The sequence below is a fragment of the Carcharodon carcharias genome, chromosome 6 (genome assembly GCF_017639515.1).
Source record: "Carcharodon carcharias isolate sCarCar2 chromosome 6, sCarCar2.pri, whole genome shotgun sequence".
NCBI lineage: Eukaryota > Metazoa > Chordata > Chondrichthyes > Lamniformes > Lamnidae > Carcharodon > Carcharodon carcharias.
The window spans coordinates 110236409-110254274 of record NC_054472.1 but is presented as its reverse complement, the minus strand read 5'-3'; the positions used below and the strand labels follow the sequence as shown (position 1 = coordinate 110254274).

The following is a 17866-nucleotide window of genomic DNA, read 5'->3' as shown; positions in this document are numbered from 1 at the left end:
TTATTAAGAACTATTTAAAGACCTCAGGGTAAGCACATGGTATTCAGGACACAAACTATTCTGCACCTAGCTCCTTTGGAGCTGCTTGATCATGGCTACAGATGTCACAGTTACATCATGAAAATCATCATGGTCTCATTAACATGTCTATAACCCATTACTCTACACGTGCTTGGCTAGACCAGGGGAATTGTTAATGGAACAAACACAGAAAATGCTGGAAAAACTCAGCAGGTCTAGCATCTGTGGAGAGAGAAACAGAGTTAACTTTTCGTGTCCATATGACCCTTCTTCAGAGAATTGTTAATGGGACTTGTAAAACCCTTTGCTCTGCATTGGGGGCAGCTAAGAGCTGGCAGGAAACAGCTGCACATGCGCACATGGTGGGAGAGCCGAGCCGGAAGTGACGCGCGGGCGCTGGTGTCGGCGCCGGTTCCTTGGGTCGGAGCAAGATGACAGGCTGCCGAGGTCCGAGTGAGCGGGGAGTGGGGAGCGTCAGGCTGCTGAGGCCCGGGGAAAGCGGGGAACGGAGGGGGGTCAAGCTGCCGAGGCCCGGGGGAGCGGGCCTGGGACATTGAGAGAGCGCCGGGGGTAGTTCTGGGCAGGCGGACAGTGTCAGGTTCGAACGGGCCTGGGGTCCGGCTGGATCACCGCCCCGAGAGAAGGGGGCGCCGGTGTCTGAGCCGAGAGCCGCGGCTCGAAGTTATCTTCGCGGCCCGGCGGGACACTGGGCTCCCCCTCAGGAGGGTGTGGGACGGGTTGGGCTGAGGCGCGGTTTTATGGGCGACCTCCAGTGTCCAGCTCACTCAGGAACGGAAATTGGATGTTGTGGGGTTGGCTGCTGTGGTGGAGACTCTTTGTATCTGATCTTAAAATGTGGGCAGGAAGGAGGGGAGGCATCTTTCTTATTCCATGTGTTTATAATAAATGCACACAGCAGCCAAAGTGTTAATGAGCCGAAAGCCCATGCGTGCTTGGCCTACATGCCTTTCAGGCCACAAGTCTGCAAAATGTTTTCCGCGTTAAATCTCACATCCTGTTGAGTGCTGTAGATTCTTTTGATAGGACAGTTTTTTTGCTGCAAGGTGTGTTAGAAATCGAGTTTATTTACAAACTCCTGTGACGACGCGTGTAATTTGCAAATACAGCTGTGGCAAAGAGGAAGTAACTGCATTATATTTAGTAGTCCGAACACTGCTTCAAAATTTGTAACTTTGGTGTATGCGGTTTTCAGATATTGGAAGCTCAGTAGATTGCGAGCGAATATTGCCTTCGTAACATTGCTCATTTTCTGCGTTGGACATTTTGTTACCAGCGTATTGAGGTGTATCGATGAAGAAGTATAGTTCATGCAGAATTTGAGTGGAAATATTAGAACTGATTTCTACCTCTGGTTAGAGAACGAATTTTTAACAGTAGCATGAAATGAGAAGTTCAATTTTGGTGTATTTTTAATAATCTTTTTGAGAAATATGCTTTGAGATATCATTTGCGTGGGGTATTTCTGTGTCCGCACCTTTTTCTGTGTATTTTCAACTGTTTCCTGTTTCTATCACATCCCAAAATGTGTTCTATTCCTGCATAGCCTTTTCCATAAGTTTGGTGAATGGTAAGCAAATTTCAGTTGTCAAACTTCGGAGAGGACAGCAATTGCAATTTCTGTAACTTCATTTTATTGCATCATGCACAATATGCTGCATACTGAGTTTGACCCCCACAGTGGTTCAGAATATTAGTTTCAGCAAACAATTGAAAATTGCCATCAGCATCCTTCCATCTGCTTAAGATGAAGAACATGCTGCGAATCAAACCTGTTGGGAGCTTCAAGTGGGGCACTTCGGTCTTACCAACCATCAGCAAATCAGTGATAGTCACATTCTGCCTTAATGCAACATATGAAGTGGTTATTAGGTGTCCTTGTGAATTGGTTTCAGTGTTGGCACCTGTTGCCAAGCATTGATCGTCATGGCGGCGCTTGCTGCTTCAAGATGATGCCATTTTTCTGTCATCAGTGTAAATTCTAAATTTTTAATAAAGATTTTTTTGTTAAAGGTTTCTGAAATAGTTGTTGCTGGACTGTGATCTTTGCATTTTTATTCATGGAGAATTTGGTCAATTGATTTGGATTGAAATAGCTTTGTTTCAAAACTCACTAAGCTTGCTGAAAGACTAAATATTTGTTAAATTGTGAGATTATATCGGCTTTGTTCTAACAGTGGCTGCCAGGTAGTATGCAGCATATTGTGCATGATGCTTTATATTGTTTTGCCTTAAGAGCATATTTTATTGGTTGAGCTGCAAAACAATGACAAGGGCTAACTGTACAAATATACATTTAAGCTTTTTTTTCTTGCCTTTGGTGCCTAGTGGCCTCCCACAGGTATTGATAACCCAAACAAACTAGCCTGAATTTACTTTTTATTATCAAATATTCGGTCAGATTGGCTGCTCTGTTTTGTGTAGGTGATGAAGAAAGCGTGAAACTGGCAAGGTGTGTTGTATATTGATGCTCAGTTGCAGGATAAGAAACTTAATATAAGGTAGAGAAAAAAATGTAAATGGGATCCAATAACAGAAGGAAAAAGTGATTTTAAAAAGGAAGTTTGAGAATTTGGGTATCATTTATTATACATTAAGTAATGTGCTTTAAATAGAGAGCAGGACCTTAACAGTTCTAATCTTGAAATTACTCTGTTAGATCAGTTATCCAGTCTTAGTGGATTGAAAGTTAGCAAATATAACACTATTCAAGAAAGGGAGAACGAAAACTCTGAACTACAGGCCAGTTAACCTGATATCATTCATTGGGGAAATTACTGTAATCTAGTATTAAGGAAGACTTACAAAATCATAGTATGATCAGGCAATGTACAATATGATTTTATGAAAAGAAATAGTTTTTGACAAATTTATCAGTTTTTTGAGGATATAACTTGTAGAGTCGATGAAGGGGAACCAATAGATTTTGTACACTTAGATTTTCAAAAGGTTAATACACAAGATGGGTCATGGAGTTGGGAGTAATATATTAACATGGATAGACGGTTGATTAGTTGACAGGAAGCAAAGAGTAGGGATATGTGGAGCATTTTCAAGTTGGCAGGCTGTGACTAGTTGGGCGCTGCAAGATTCGGTGGTTGGGCCTCAGCTATTTACAATTTTTATATTAATGATTTAGACAGAGACTGAGAGTATATATCTAACTTTGCTGATGGTACAAAGCTAGGTGGTAAATTGAGGAGGGCACAAAGGCTGCAAAGTAATATAGACATGTTAAGTGAGTGGTTAAAAAGCTGGCAGATGGAATACAATGTGGGGAAGTAAGATTATTCACCTCGTTGGTAAGAATAGAAAAGCAGAATATTTTTAAAAGGTGTGGAACTTGTAACATTGATTTGGGGGGCAGAGTATAAAAGTGGGCAAGTTTTTCTACAACTACAGGACGTTGGTGAGACTGCACCAAGAGAACTGTGCACAGTTTTGGTCTCATTTGAGGAGGGATATAATTGCATTGGAAGCAGTCCAGAGAAATTTCAATAGGTTGATTCCTTGGATAAAGAGGTTCTCATGAGAAAAGATTGGATAAAGAGAAAAAGGGAGGCTTAGGGCAGATACCGAGGGCTCAAAACAGCTGAAGTCCTAGAGGAACTTAAAAAGGAAATTGGGAGCAAAAAGGGGGCATGAAAAAAACATTGGAAGGTAAAAGAAAGGAAAATCCAAAGTTATTTTACGAGTGCTCTAAGAGTAGGAGGATAACTAGGGAAAGAGTCGGGCCCATTCAGGTGCATAGTGGTAATTTGTGTGTGGAGCCAGAAGACTTGGGTAGGATTCTAAATGAATACTTTGTGTCAGTGTTCACAAGTGAGAGGGATGACATGGGTATGGAAATCAGGCAGAAGGACTGTGATATAATTAAAGAAATTAGCATAGAAAGAGAGGAGGTTCTAAGTGGCCTGGCAGGCTTAAAAGTAGATAAATCTCCAGGCCCAGATGAAATGTATCCCAGGCTGTTGAGGGAGGCAAGGGAGGAGATAGCAGGGCCGCTGGCAATAATTTTCAATACCTCTCTGGCCATAGGAGAGGTACCAGAGGACTGGAGGACAGCCAATGTGGTACTCTTATTCAAGAAGGGAGGAAGTGATAAACCAGGGAACTACAAGCCAGTCAGTCTAACCTCAGTGGTGGGGAAACTATTGGAAAGAGTTCTGAGGGACAGAATTAATCTACACAAGGAGAGGCAGGAATTAATCAAGGACAGTCAGCATGGTTTTGTTAAGGGGAGGTCATGTCTGACCAATTTGATTGAATTTTTCATAGAGGTGACCAGGTGTGTAGATGAGGGCGATGCATTTGACGTAATCTACTTGGACTTCACTAAGGCTTTTGATAAGGTCCCGTGTGGGAGACTGATAATGAAGGTAAAAGCCCAGAATTGGCTGAATGGCAGGAAGCAGAGGCGATGGTCGAGGGGTGTTTTTGTGGTTGGATGCCTGTGTCCAGTGGGGTTCCACAGCGATCGGTGCTGGGTCCCTTGCTGTTTGTAGTATATGTAAACATTGAATGTAGGAGGGGCGATCAGTAAGTTCGCAGATGACACGAAAATTGGTAGGGTGGTAAATAGCGAGGAGGAAAACCTTAGATTCCAGGAGGATATAGATGGGCTGATCAGTGGTAAATGGAATTTAATCTGGATAAGTGTGAGGTGATGCACTTGGGCAGGACAAACGAGGCACGGGAATACATGATGGATGGTGTAGGGCCCTGGGAAGTACCGAGGATCAGAGGGACCTTGGCGTACATGTCTACAGATCCTTTAAGGTAGTGGGACAGGTAGATAAGGTGATTAAGAAGGTATATGGGATACTTGCATTTATTAGCTGAGGCATAAAATATAAGAGCAGAGAGGTAATGCTGGAACAGTATAAAACGCTGTTTAGGCGACAGCTTGAGTTTTGCGTGCTGTTCTGGAATCCGCATTATAGGAAGGATGTGATTGTGCTAGAAAGAGTGCAGAGGAGATTTACCAGAATGTTGCCTGGGCTGGAGAGTTTTAGTTATGAGGAGAGTTTGGATAGACTGGAGTTATTTTCCCTGGAGCAGAGGAGATTGAGGGGGTACATGATTGAAGTATATAAATTTGAGGGGCATAGACAGGAAGGAACTTTTCCCCTTGGAGGGATCAATAACCAGGGGGCATAGATTTAAGGTAAGGGGCAGGAGGTTTAGAGGGGATGTGAGGAAGAATTTTTTCAATCAGAGGGTGGTGGGGATCTGGAAATCACTGCTTGAAAGGGTGGTAGAGGCAGAAATCCTCATAACATTTAAGTAGTATTTGGATGTGCACTTGCAATGCCATGGCATACAAGGCAGGACAGGCCACAATTGGATCAGCCATCGTCATATTGAATGGCGGAGCAGACTCCAGTGACCAGGTGGCCTATTCCTGCTCCTAATTCTTATGCACTTATCAGAAAGACTTGGGTGTATTTAAACAAGGAGCACAAAGATATAATATATAGCAAGTAATTTGGAGGGAAAATTGCAGGTTGTTGTTTATTGCAAGCAGATTGGAGTGTATGAATAAGGAATTCTTGCTACAGTTGTACAAGGCTTTGGTGAGACCACACTTGGCACCTGTGCTCAGGTGTCTCAGTGCTTAAAGGAAATACTTGCATTAGAGGCAGTGGAGCACATGTTCACTAGATTGGTTCTTGGGATAAGAGGGTTATTCTACAGAGTTGAGACTGAGGATCAGCCATAATCACATTGAATGTGGAATAGGCCGAGGGGCTGTAGGGTCTATCCCTGCTCTGATTTATGTTCTTAGAGATAAACATTAGATATATTAAATTGAGGTTTGAGATGTTGAGTAGAGTTCATTGGGCTGAGTTTTGGGTGGATGCAAGATTTACTAATTGCACAGTCCTGAACTAAACTAGTGTTGATGGACTTGTAGGGAGGAAATAGAAGGATTTAAAACAGTAAAGCACTGCAAAGAGAAAAAGAAAATCAAATATTGAATCGATAAAGTGGGGGGAAAAAATATTTGCTATGGGGAGAAAGGAAAAATATTAGTTGTGGAGGTAGGCATAACGTGGGGAGAAAAGAAAAATATTTGCCATGGGGAGAAAGGAAAAATATTAGTTGTGGAGGTAGGCATAACGTGGGGAGAAAAGAAAAATATTTGTTATGGGGAGAAAAGAAAAATATTTGTTATGGGGAGAAAAGAAAAATATTTGTTATGGGGAGAAAAGAAAAATATTTGTTATGGGGAGAAAGGAAAAATATTTGTTATGGGGAGAAAGGAAAAATATTTGTTATGGGGAGAAAGGAAAAATATTTGTTATGGGGAGAAAGGAAAAATATTTGTTATGGGGAGAAAGGAAAAATATTTGTTATGGGGAGAAAGGAAAAATATTTGTTATGGGGAGAAAGGAAAAATATTTGTTATGGGGAGAAAGGAAAAATATTTGTTATGGGGAGAAAGGAAAAATATTTGTTATGGGGAGAAAGGAAAAATATTTGTTATGGGGAGAAAGGAAAAATATTTGTTATGGGGAGAAAGGAAAAATATTTGTTATGGGGAGAAAGGAAAAATATTTGTTATGGGGAGAAAGGAAAAATATTTGTTATGGGGAGAAAGGAAAAATATTTGTTATGGGGAGAAAGGAAAAATATTTGTTATGGGGAGAAAGGAAAAATATTTGTTATGGGGAGAAAGGAAAAATATTTGTTATGGGGAGAAAGGAAAAATATTTGTTATGGGGAGAAAGGAAAAATATTTGTTATGGGGAGAAAGGAAAAATATTTGTTATGGGGAGAAAGGAAAAATATTTGTTATGGGGAGAAAGGAAAAATATTTGTTATGGGGAGAAAGGAAAAATATTTGTTATGGGGAGAAAGGAAAAATATTTGTTATGGGGAGAAAGGAAAAATATTTGTTATGGGGAGAAAGGAAAAATATTTGTTATGGGGAGAAAGGAAAAATATTTGTTATGGGGAGAAAGGAAAAATATTTGTTATGGGGAGAAAGGAAAAATATTTGTTATGGGGAGAAAGGAAAAATATTTGTTATGGGGAGAAAGGAAAAATATTTGTTATGGGGAGAAAGGAAAAATATTTGTTATGGGGAGAAAGGAAAAATATTTGTTATGGGGAGAAAGGAAAAATATTTGTTATGGGGAGAAAGGAAAAATATTTGTTATGGGGAGAAAGGAAAAATATTTGTTATGGGGAGAAAGGAAAAATATTTGTTATGGGGAGAAAGGAAAAATATTTGTTATGGGGAGAAAGGAAAAATATTTGTTATGGGGAGAAAGGAAAAATATTTGTTATGGGGAGAAAGGAAAAATATTTGTTATGGGGAGAAAGGAAACATATTTGTTATGGGGAGAAAGGAAACATATTTGTTATGGGGAGAAAGGAAACATATTTGTTATGGGGAGAAAGGAAACATATTTGTTATGGGGAGAAAGGAAACATATTTGTTATGGGGAGAAAGGAAACATATTTGTTATGGGGAGAAAGGAAACATATTTGTTATGGGGAGAAAGGAAAAATATTTGTTATGGGGAGAAAGGAAAAATATTTGTTATGGGGAGAAAGGAAAAATATTAGTTATGGGGAGAAAGGAAAAATATTTGTTATGGGGAGAAAGGAAAAATATTTGTTATGGGGAGAAAGGAAAAATATTTGTTATGGGGAGAAAGGAAAAATATTTGTTATGGGGAGAAAGGAAAAATATTTGTTATGGGGAGAAAGGAAAAATATTTGTTATGGGGAGAAAGGAAAAATATTTGTTATGGGGAGAAAGGAAAAATATTTGTTATGGGGAGAAAGGAAAAATATTTGTTATGGGGAGAAAGGAAAAATATTTGTTATGGGGAGAAAGGAAAAATATTTGTTATGGGGAGAAAGGAAAAATATTTGTTATGGGGAGAAAGGAAAAATATTTGTTATGGGGAGAAAGGAAAAATATTTGTTATGGGGAGAAAGGAAAAATATTTGTTATGGGGAGAAAGGAAAAATATTAGTTCTGGAGGTAGGCAGTGAGTTAACTTAACGTAATTAGAGGACCAGTAGGTGGCAGTTACCCAAACAGTGCCAATAACCATGCAAGACTTAGTGAACTTTAGTTATATTCTCTACAAATGAGGCTATAAGGTGATCTGGCTGTTTTAAACCTCTCAATGCAGAGAATTGACAGGGCGTTGGGAATATAGTTTAAACTTCAGTTGTAAATTGCTGAGCTCTCAAAACCATGGATGTAGCCTGATGGAGGTTCTTTAAAAATAAGATAGCTACTTTCAAAGTGAGTATTAAGGGACGTAGTGAAAATTCCAATTTCTTGTACTAATAAAGAGCAGCTGAAACTCTCCTAAACCCCTGGTTCACTACCCCTTTTCCCAACTTCAAATGCCATTTTGAAAACTTTACTTTCTCGATCGAAAGGGAGTTCTGTTTTCAGTCTAATACTTTCCTTCAATTTGCTTATCTACCCTCCTACAAAGTTTGTTACACAAAAGGTGCCATGCAAATGAATTCATCTGTCATCTTTGTGAATTTAGATATTAAAGAATTGAATGCATACTGAAAACTAATGTACTATTTAGTCTATTAACAAAATAGCCTTCATCTTGATTATGCCAATTTTACCAAAATCACTTAGGATGCCCCGCTTGTCCTCAGAATTATTTGGATATCCGTTGTGCTATGTTGTGTTTAAAATGGAATGTTTGTGTGGGTATGTTTGTCAACACTTTGAGTTTTTAAAAAAATAATTCATTAAATGGCATTTAATTGTTCATTAATGATTGAAGCATTAATAGTTTTGGCATGTGGGTGTTATTTCTGCAGCCTGGCAGCCAATTTAATGATGTGGCAGCAGCTGTTCTGATTTTGCAAGCCTCTCTTTCCCCTTTGTAGTTTGCCTGCACTATTAACTTCTATGATTTTGACTTTTCTTGGAGACTACTATGGGTGATACTCTTATTATTTAGAGGAATGAGAGTAGTAAAGATCTCTCCTATTTTTTCTACATTGATCGGCAACTCTACATGGCAATGCAGCTGAGGTTAGGAACTTGGAATGGGAAAAGAGACCTCCTGTTGGTGCTGTCAATTATACTTTGACATAGTTTTCTAATGAGAGCGTACTAAATCAGAGGAAGCCTTCAGTAGATGTTGCTTATTTTTGATCCACTCAGGCTTCCTTCGTGTGTCAATCCATTTTTTTCCATAAAATTTCCAATTTGTAGTAAAGCTTATGCAGCAGAAATTCTTGTAATTTATGGTTCCGTGGCTACTCAATGATATTATTAAAAAAAAAAATTGACCTTTTTAACATTTTCATTTTTCTAGTTGGGCAAATCTAATACTAAAAGTCAATAACCAATGTGGAGGATTCTTTCTCTGCAGCCTCTTTGCTGATATTGGTTCTTTGGGTGCTGTTTGCTTTCTGTTATCAGCCCAAGTTGGCACCCTTTGTGTGAGCCTAACTAGGAACATTGTTATGTCAAAGTAATGTGGTCCATTCTCAAATTTTCACCTCCTTTCATTCAAGCATCTTTTCCCATTTTTGTGGTCCCTGGCTGACATTGCTGTTTGGTGCCAAATTGGGCAAGCTTTGTGGCAAAACTCATTTTGCAGGACCTGTCCAATCATGGAAAAGAATAAAAGATAAACTCAATCTTGATACTTAAAGTTAGTAGAAGCTGATGTAACTGTTGTGATTCGAGCCTAGACAACACTTGGTACGCTTACACAAAATTTCAATCATTTTTTCATTTAAACCGTGGGAGTACGGCATTGAGATAGAGGATCAGCCATGATCATATTGAATGGCAGAGCATGCTCGAAGGGCCAAATGACCTACTCATGCTCCTATTTTCTATGTTTCTAAATCAGGGAGGGGTGGGAGCTTGGGCCCTCCTTTCGCTTCCTTGATTATAAAATTCTTTGCAACCCTTTCCAGATATTTTTTGGTAACCACCACTTTTCCTATGTTGCAGATTGTTTATTTCTATCAATGGATATGTAGGTAGCTACCTTGATTTACGTGTCAGAATAATGTTAAGTACAAGTTTTTCTAGCACCATTTCACTTCTGTCATTAAAGCAAAAGCTACCTGATGCACAACATAAACCCAACAGCTTGAACACTGCATGACTTCAAAGTAACAAAGATAGTAGTGCAGAAGAGGAACAATGGAATGGGATCAAGAAGGCACTTTGACCTATTGTCATCAGTTGCCCTCCTGAAATCAGCAGATGGTGATGTACTCACCTACAGAAGTAAACAGGTGTAGCGCTGGATTGTACCTTACGGTGAGCTGTATCCCTTTGAGACAGGCATCTCCCAGTCCGTTTGACGCTGTCCTGCCACTTCCTGCTATGGTTAAGTTAGATGAAGAACCCTCGTTACTTGAGCTTAAAAAGACTATTGATTCCGTAGCAAGCAGAAAGACACTTGGCAAGGAAGGAATTCCAGCCAAACTGCTCAAGCAAGAAAAGCCCTATCTACTGTCCCACCTTCATGACCTCCACCGGAGGTTAGGACCTATTCCACAGGACATGCGTAACACAAAAATCATTACATTATACAAAAACAAATGTGGCAAAGAAGATTGCAACAACTGCAGGGGCATCTCACTCCTTTGTGTCACTGAGAAGGTTTTCGCTTGGGTCATGCTTAAAAGACTCCATCTACTTGCATACTGAGTGTATCCAGAAGCACAGTGTGGATTATGTGTTAGCTGTCCTACAGTGGACATAATAATCTCCATATGCCAACCACAAGAAAATGTAGAGAACAAAATGTACATCACTACCTTACTTTCAAAGATCTCACTAAAGCATTCAATACCATCAGCAAGGCAGGACTAAGACATTTTGGGAAAAATTGATTTTCCACCAAAGCTCATGAGTCTCATCTGTTCCTACCATGTACTGTACATTTTGACGGCGCCACTTCCAACCTTTTCAGTGTGAAGAATGGAGTGGAACAGGGCTCTGTCCAAGCCCCCACTTTGTTTGGCATTCTCTATGCTCCTGCCCTTTGCCTTCCCTGCAGATATGGAATGAGTTTACATACTAGGTCACACAGGTCATGCGTACTAGGTCAGACAGCAAACTCTGCAATCTGCCCCGACTGAAAGCAAAGACAAAAATACAGCATAATTTGATCAGCAAACTCCTCTATGCTGTTGATGTCGCGCTAGTTCTAGATTGTTTCTCCCATGCATGCAATGTGTTCTTAACATAAGCATCAAGAAAACCATGGTTATGAAACTGCCCCATCCCTAATGGATTTGCTGCATATCCATCACACGTAGTTCGAAGGATGTTGCTGCTGATGGAATCACATCAGTTATTTAATCGTGGTAACTGGTACAAAGGCAATAGCAGTCCTTTTGCAGAAAAGGAAACCCCACCAACAGTGATGGAGATGAATAACTAATTTTGGGGATTTTTAACAACACAACTCAAACATTCACATATTAGGAATTAGAATACCTCATCCTAAATGAGCTCAGCAAGAATTGACTTAAGTGAGCTTACACGAGACGTTAAGTTAAAACTTAGTGTCCAGCAATGAATAAAAGAACAGAATATGTGGTTTCATTTGGTAAAGCCTAGCAAAAGAATTTTGTTTTCAGATAGGATTAGGTTAAAAGAAAAGGCTGATTGGGAAGTTTTTTCACTGATAAGGAGGTTTAATGAATTAAGTGGGTGAGGTGAGATTTACTGTAAGTGTTACTATGTGTGTGTTTATATAAATGCAGATTTACATTGAATCTCATCTCAGTAAGTCCTTTTGGATGATTAAGTGCATGTAAGAATGGGAATATAATATCCCGCTCTGAATTGCTTGCAGTATCTGTGTTAACTTGCTGCAATTGGTGTACCCAAATCCCTCTGAATATTAGCATTTCCTGGTCTCATCATTTGAAAAAAATTCTGCTTTTCTATTTTTTCCTTCTAAAGTAGCTTCCAGCCATGACTTAGCTAGTCTCCCCTATGAGTTAGAAGATTGAGAGTTTAAGACCCACTCCAGAGCTTGAGCACAACAATCTTGACTGACACTCCAGAGCAGTTTTGTGGGAGTGCTGCATCGTGGAAGTGCTATCTTTCGGATAAGATATTAAATCCAGACTCCAACTGCTTCCTTAGGTGGGCATAAAAGATCCCATGGCACTATTTCAATCAAGAGCCAAGTACCTCATTGGCTGTAAAGTGCTTTGGGATGTCCTGTGGTTCTTCCTTTCACCTTCACGTTTCTCCACATTATATTCCATCTGTCATGTTGTTGTCCACTCAGCTTAACCTGTTTATATCCTTTCGCAAACTTTGCATTCTCCTCACAGCTTACTTTTCCATGCAACTTTGTATTATCAGCAAACCAGGATACATTGCACTCAGTCCCCTCATCTGAATCATTGTTATAGATTGTAGATAACTAAGGCACAAGCACCAATCCTTGTGATACCTCACTAGTTACAGCTGGCCAACAAGAAAATTATCTATTCCTAATCTCTTTACGGTCCATTAGCCAATCTTCAAACCGTGATAATATGTCACCCTAATCTCATGAACCTTAATCTTGTGCAGTAACCATTTGTTAATGTCTCTGAAAAATACACTTAGCTCAACTAGATGCTCCTTATCCACCCTACTAGTTATATCCTTAAAAACTATAGATTTCTCAAACATGATTTCCCTTTCATAAATCTATGACTCTACATAATCATGTCATTCTAAGTGCCCTGTTATCAACATCCAAATAATAGATTCTGACATTTTCTCCACTAATTTCAGGCTAACTGGCCTGTAGTTGTGGGATTATATTTTTACCTTTCAGTCGACAGGAACTCTAGATTGATGTCGTGATTTTGAAACACTCATCCTTGCTTTCAAATTCCTCCATGGCCCTCGACTTCCCTACATCTAATCTCTTCAGCCCTCCAACTCTGCAATATCTGCGCTTCTCTAAATCAGCCTTTTGAGCATCCCTGATTTTAATCACATCAGCTGCCTAGGTCCTAAGCTGTGGAATCCCTTCCCTATACCTTTCTATCATATTTTCCTTCCAAAACACCCCTTGAAACCTACCTCCTTGACCAAGCATTTGGTCACGGGACCTAATGGCCCTGAGAAATGCCCTGGGGTGTTTTACTAGATTAAAAGCACAACATAAATTGTTGTTGTGGTTGATGACCACCACCACCATTCCAGAATGTAAGGAATTCTGGAAGGCAAAAACCAGTGCACACTGTGTAGGCACCTCTTTTAAAATCTTAGGGTGTAGGCCATCAGCTCCAGGGGCTTTGTTGGCTTTTATTCTCATTAATTTCTCCAGTACTATTTCTGAATACAGACATCCTTATTTTTGGCATCTGTCTGTCTTGGGTGACAATGGAAAGTGCCACTTGTCACTTATGTATTGAACCTCATCTGTTGTGATTGTAGAAGCCGATCTGTGAGTAGCAGTCCCTTCCCCAGCTGGCACAGACATCCTTAAGTTCCTCATTTTCACCGTGGCTCCTTGTTACATACAGTTTTGACTTCTAACGTGAAGACAGATGCAAGAATTTGTTTGATGTCTCTGTGATCATCTTATTCCCCATTATAACTTCTCCTGTTTCTGCACCTGAGAGCACTAGCTAATATCTTCTACTCTGCCCGGACTATGCTTCTTAACTCTGTTTTAATAGAGTACCCATGTTGCAATAATTTGCTTTCAAGTATCCTACTTTAGCTGCACATATAGCCTGTGTTTGTCATTTTGGTACCAAATAGGTTGAGTGTGTCTTTGTGCAAACAAAGTACCAGATTTAAAGGAGTTGTGGTTTTAGTTTCACATTATAGAGTTGTATCTTGAGTTACAGTCTGGCACATTTTAATTCCAGCAGAAGTATTGGACAATTAGAACTGTTCTTGTTGCCTTTGAATGGATGCATTACAAAGCACAGTAGTAAAGCTGTCAAAACACGAGCAGAGGCTGTACAGAAGGTTGATTTGGGAGTGGTGAATAAAAGGCATACTAGTGCAGCAAGAGGTATTCTTATGAAATATACAAACTATGAATGTTCTGGGATGAGATACTGAGTTTAAGCTGATCTTGGCTTAAGAGGCAGCAAGTTGCGTTACTAGATTTCGTTTCCACTGACAAGGGACAGAAGACAACCTGGAATTCCATTGTGGATTGCATATTCCTTGCAGATTTATGGGCATGATGCAAGGGCAATATCATCTCTGGTTGGTTAGTCTGCCTTTAAGAGTTCCAAAATGGCTGTGGTGCTTGGAACTTAACCCATTTCAGGAGAGGGGTTTTAGAATGAAGGATGGATTAACACTGCTTTATTTCTTAATGCTTGTTGGACTGAATTTTTAAAATATTCAACATGGCCTCTTAACCTTTTAAAGGAGAAAAGCGAGGAATATTAAAAAGAAATGACAAACATTTTTACAATATATATTTGTAGGAAGCAGATAAAAGAAATAGGGCATTGAAAGATCCCAAAGTAATTGAGGGAAACAAAATTGTTTTCCATGTTTATAGAGGAGGTTTTAGTATCTCCTGGGAGGATGAGACACGGAGGCAATACTAAATAAACTTTCAGGCTGGGTGGTAAGGATAATTGAGGAAATTCAAGGAGGGGCAAGGTTTCAGGCCCAGTCTGAAATTCACTGTGGAGCATAGAAAGCTTGGGGGAGATTTTCAAGATTAACCTGATCAATCAAATGCTAATAATATATACACTATTGCTGTAAACCTTGGAACATAGGAAAAATGTTGGGAGATATACAGACGTTTATATTTAACAGAGAACTTAATACTGTGGATTTTGGAAATTTGAAATGAAAGCAGAAAATGCTGGAAATACTCAGGTCAGGCAGCTTCCATGGAGAAAGCAACAGGACATTTCAGATTGGTTCTAATGAGAAGTCATAGGTCTGAAACATTGACCCTGATTTCGCAGTTAGCATGAAATGTCAGTGCTTACTGCTGAGCTCTAAGAAAGCTACCTGCAAAGAGCTGGTGAACTCTGGTGTGTATTTCACCTTTTCCCGATGTTTAATTCTGGCAGCTGTAGCAGAGCCCTGGTGTTCAGCAACAGTGATGTCACCAAGCAGGCAAAGTCTGCAATCATGTTGAAGAATTCTCTCAGACAGCAAACCAGGAAGTGAAATTATGATTTGGATTAAAGTAGAAGCTGAAATGTCAATAACATAACTTTTGTTACTGGTCCTTTAGGTTATTGTGCTGCTGTGCAGCTTTGACCATTGTCCAAAAATATAAAACTAGTTTTTCAGGGCCAGATAGGTTTTTCAGTAATTATGGCTTAGTATTCCATTAAAAAGGCAGGTCTTGCGGTGCGACGTCTCTGCCTTGCAGTCAGACACTTCGGGTTTGAGTCCCACCCCAGGACTGGGTGGCCAAACAAGTTGAGAATCAATCTGCAAATCCTTTCTATACATGTCAATGGCAGGTGTTGGGAACAGGAGAGATTCCTGGTCAGCCATGTGATGGAAAGAACATTGGAACCACCACTATCCATAGCTCTGGACTGCAGCATTCACGCAAAAGCGCATGTTGCACAGTAACAAACGCCACCACAATGCCATTGAAAACCCAGTTACACCTTATTTAGGCACCGTGAGAATAGAGCGTAAAAAGGGGAAGTTCACATCAGTTTATTTCCATTTGTGAGGATTTCAACAGTGCACCCTGTGGCAGATCAGGAGTTACTGACAGTGACATCTGGGTTTCCGAGTTTAACTGTGCATGTGCAGATTGCAGAAGTTACTGTCAGTTTCAGTGTAATGATGGTGACTGCCAGTTTCACCATCATTACCACCTCTTGTAAACTCCTTGCTTGACAGATGTTTCCAGTATTTTCTGTTTTTATTCAAATTTAGACAACTTTATTTAGTTTATTTAGGATGAGTTTATAGCATAGTCATGCCTCATTGATATTTAAGAAACAACAGAAATATTAATGCATGTTTGGGCATTACAACTTCCCAGTTTGCGCGCCTCATTCCTTACCTGATCAATGAGTTTCTAATTCTGGTATTTGGCATAAACAAAATGTTCCAATACCCACAATATTATCTCGTAATCTGACCAGCAGCACGGTACTAGTTAGATGTTATTTCTTTAAAAGCTATCTTTGAATAGAAACTGTAATATTTTGACTTAATTTACTAAGTTTAGTTTCACACTTGTTTTGTTCTTGGATTGACCTGTGCATATTTCACAGAGTAACAGACGTACAGTGGTGAAGGCAGATTGTAACTTCTCTGACCTTCTACTGTTGTTGTTGTTTGCTGTCCCTTGATTCAAGAGTGACGTCTGCTCGGGGTCACGCGTTTTTGCCATGGGTCTCAATCAACACATCGTTGGGCACATGGACCATGGTGTCCCACAAGGCACTGGGGTCCAGAATACAGGATTTTCTTTATCTGCCACCGCTCTGTCTCATCATTAAGACGCTGTGACTCAAAGCATGGTGCAGCTTGATGGGCAAGTTGTCGCCACTTTGAACAAGTGGTAGCAAGCTCCTCCCAGTCAATAATGCTGCTGCACTTCAAGAAGGGCTTCAGATTGTCTTTGAAGTGTTTTCTTTCCCCTCCCCTGGAAGATTGGACACTTGAAAGTTGAGAAAACAGGATCTAGCCAGGCAGACGGTTTTTGGCCACCTGGACCCAGTGTCCAGTCCCATTGTAGTTAATTTTGTAGGAGTTTTGTCTAATTGTGGAGCTGGCTTCAAGAAAACATTAGCATTTGCTTGATGATCTCCCCTGTTAAATCCAGAGGATGAAGCGGAGGTGTTGCTGATGCAATTTCTTTAGCACTTTTGTGTTGCTGATGACCATCCAGGTCTCGCTGCAGTACGCTAGGGCTTTTATTGACTTGTGGATGCCTTTGTTGTCAAACACTCTGCCGTAGCTTGTAGAAGGCTGAACTGGAGCAGCTTATCCGGTGTTGTATCTCCTTGTCATTGGTGGCCTTTTGAAAGTGGTCACTGCCAAGGTTTGGAAAATGGTCAACATATTCTAGAGTATCTCCTTCATTCATGGGATGTGGAATATTTGGTTGGCCAGGTGTGGGCTGATTTGCTTTGGCAACATTGAAGGACAGGTTGAGTTTCTTAATGTTGAATTGAAGAGATCGAGAGCGGCTTGTAAATTTCCGCAAACTGTAGGTCATGTATGTCTGGTGGTCAGTTTAGTTTTGGCATGGAGGCGATAGAGGTTGAGTCTTCCATCTAGGTAATGTTTAATACTGACACCAAAGGGTAGTTGATCTTTGAAGCAAATAGCCATTGTCAGGTAGATTGTGAATAGCATGGGGACTATCATGCAACCTCGTTTGACCCTCGTCCAGCTTTTCAAAAGCATTTGTTTCCCACTCGACAGTTACGATCATATCACTATGAAGCAATTGCAGGATTGTGAAGTTTCTTGGATATTCAAATCTTTGGAGGACAATTCATAGAGTTTCACAACTTACTGAGCCAAATGCTTTGGTCAGGTTGATGAATGAAATCAAGAGTGCGGTCTTCTCAACATTTTTCCTGGATTTGCCTGGCAACAAAGACCATGTCACAGCTTTCTCTGGAAGCTCTAAAACCGCAATGTCTCTGGGAGGATTTCCTCAGCCACAGGAAGTAGACAGTTCAGGAGAATATGTCAAGATTTTCCCTGTAAAGAGGGAATTGCCTTAATAGCTTTCACGGCATAATTTATCTCCCCTATTGAAGATGGTTACAATTGTCCCATTCCTGAAGTCATGGGGGTTGCGGATGGTGTTCGAAGAGTTCTTTTTCCTCTCAAGTCCCTAGCGCCTGCAGGACATCATGA

The 17866-nt window shown here is 40.1% G+C and overlaps 1 protein-coding gene across 1 annotated transcript in view; it reads left to right on the top strand.

Moving 5' to 3' along the window:
* Window positions 1-385: 385 nt before the first annotated feature.
* Window positions 386-17866, top strand: part of ube2v2 (ubiquitin-conjugating enzyme E2 variant 2) — a 31499-nt gene continuing 14018 nt past the window's right edge. The window contains exon 1 of the mRNA XM_041189605.1: window positions 386-468. Coding sequence (XP_041045539.1) covers window positions 453-468 — 16 coding nt within the window. The 5' untranslated portion in view covers window positions 386-452. The remainder of the gene's footprint in view (window positions 469-17866) is intronic.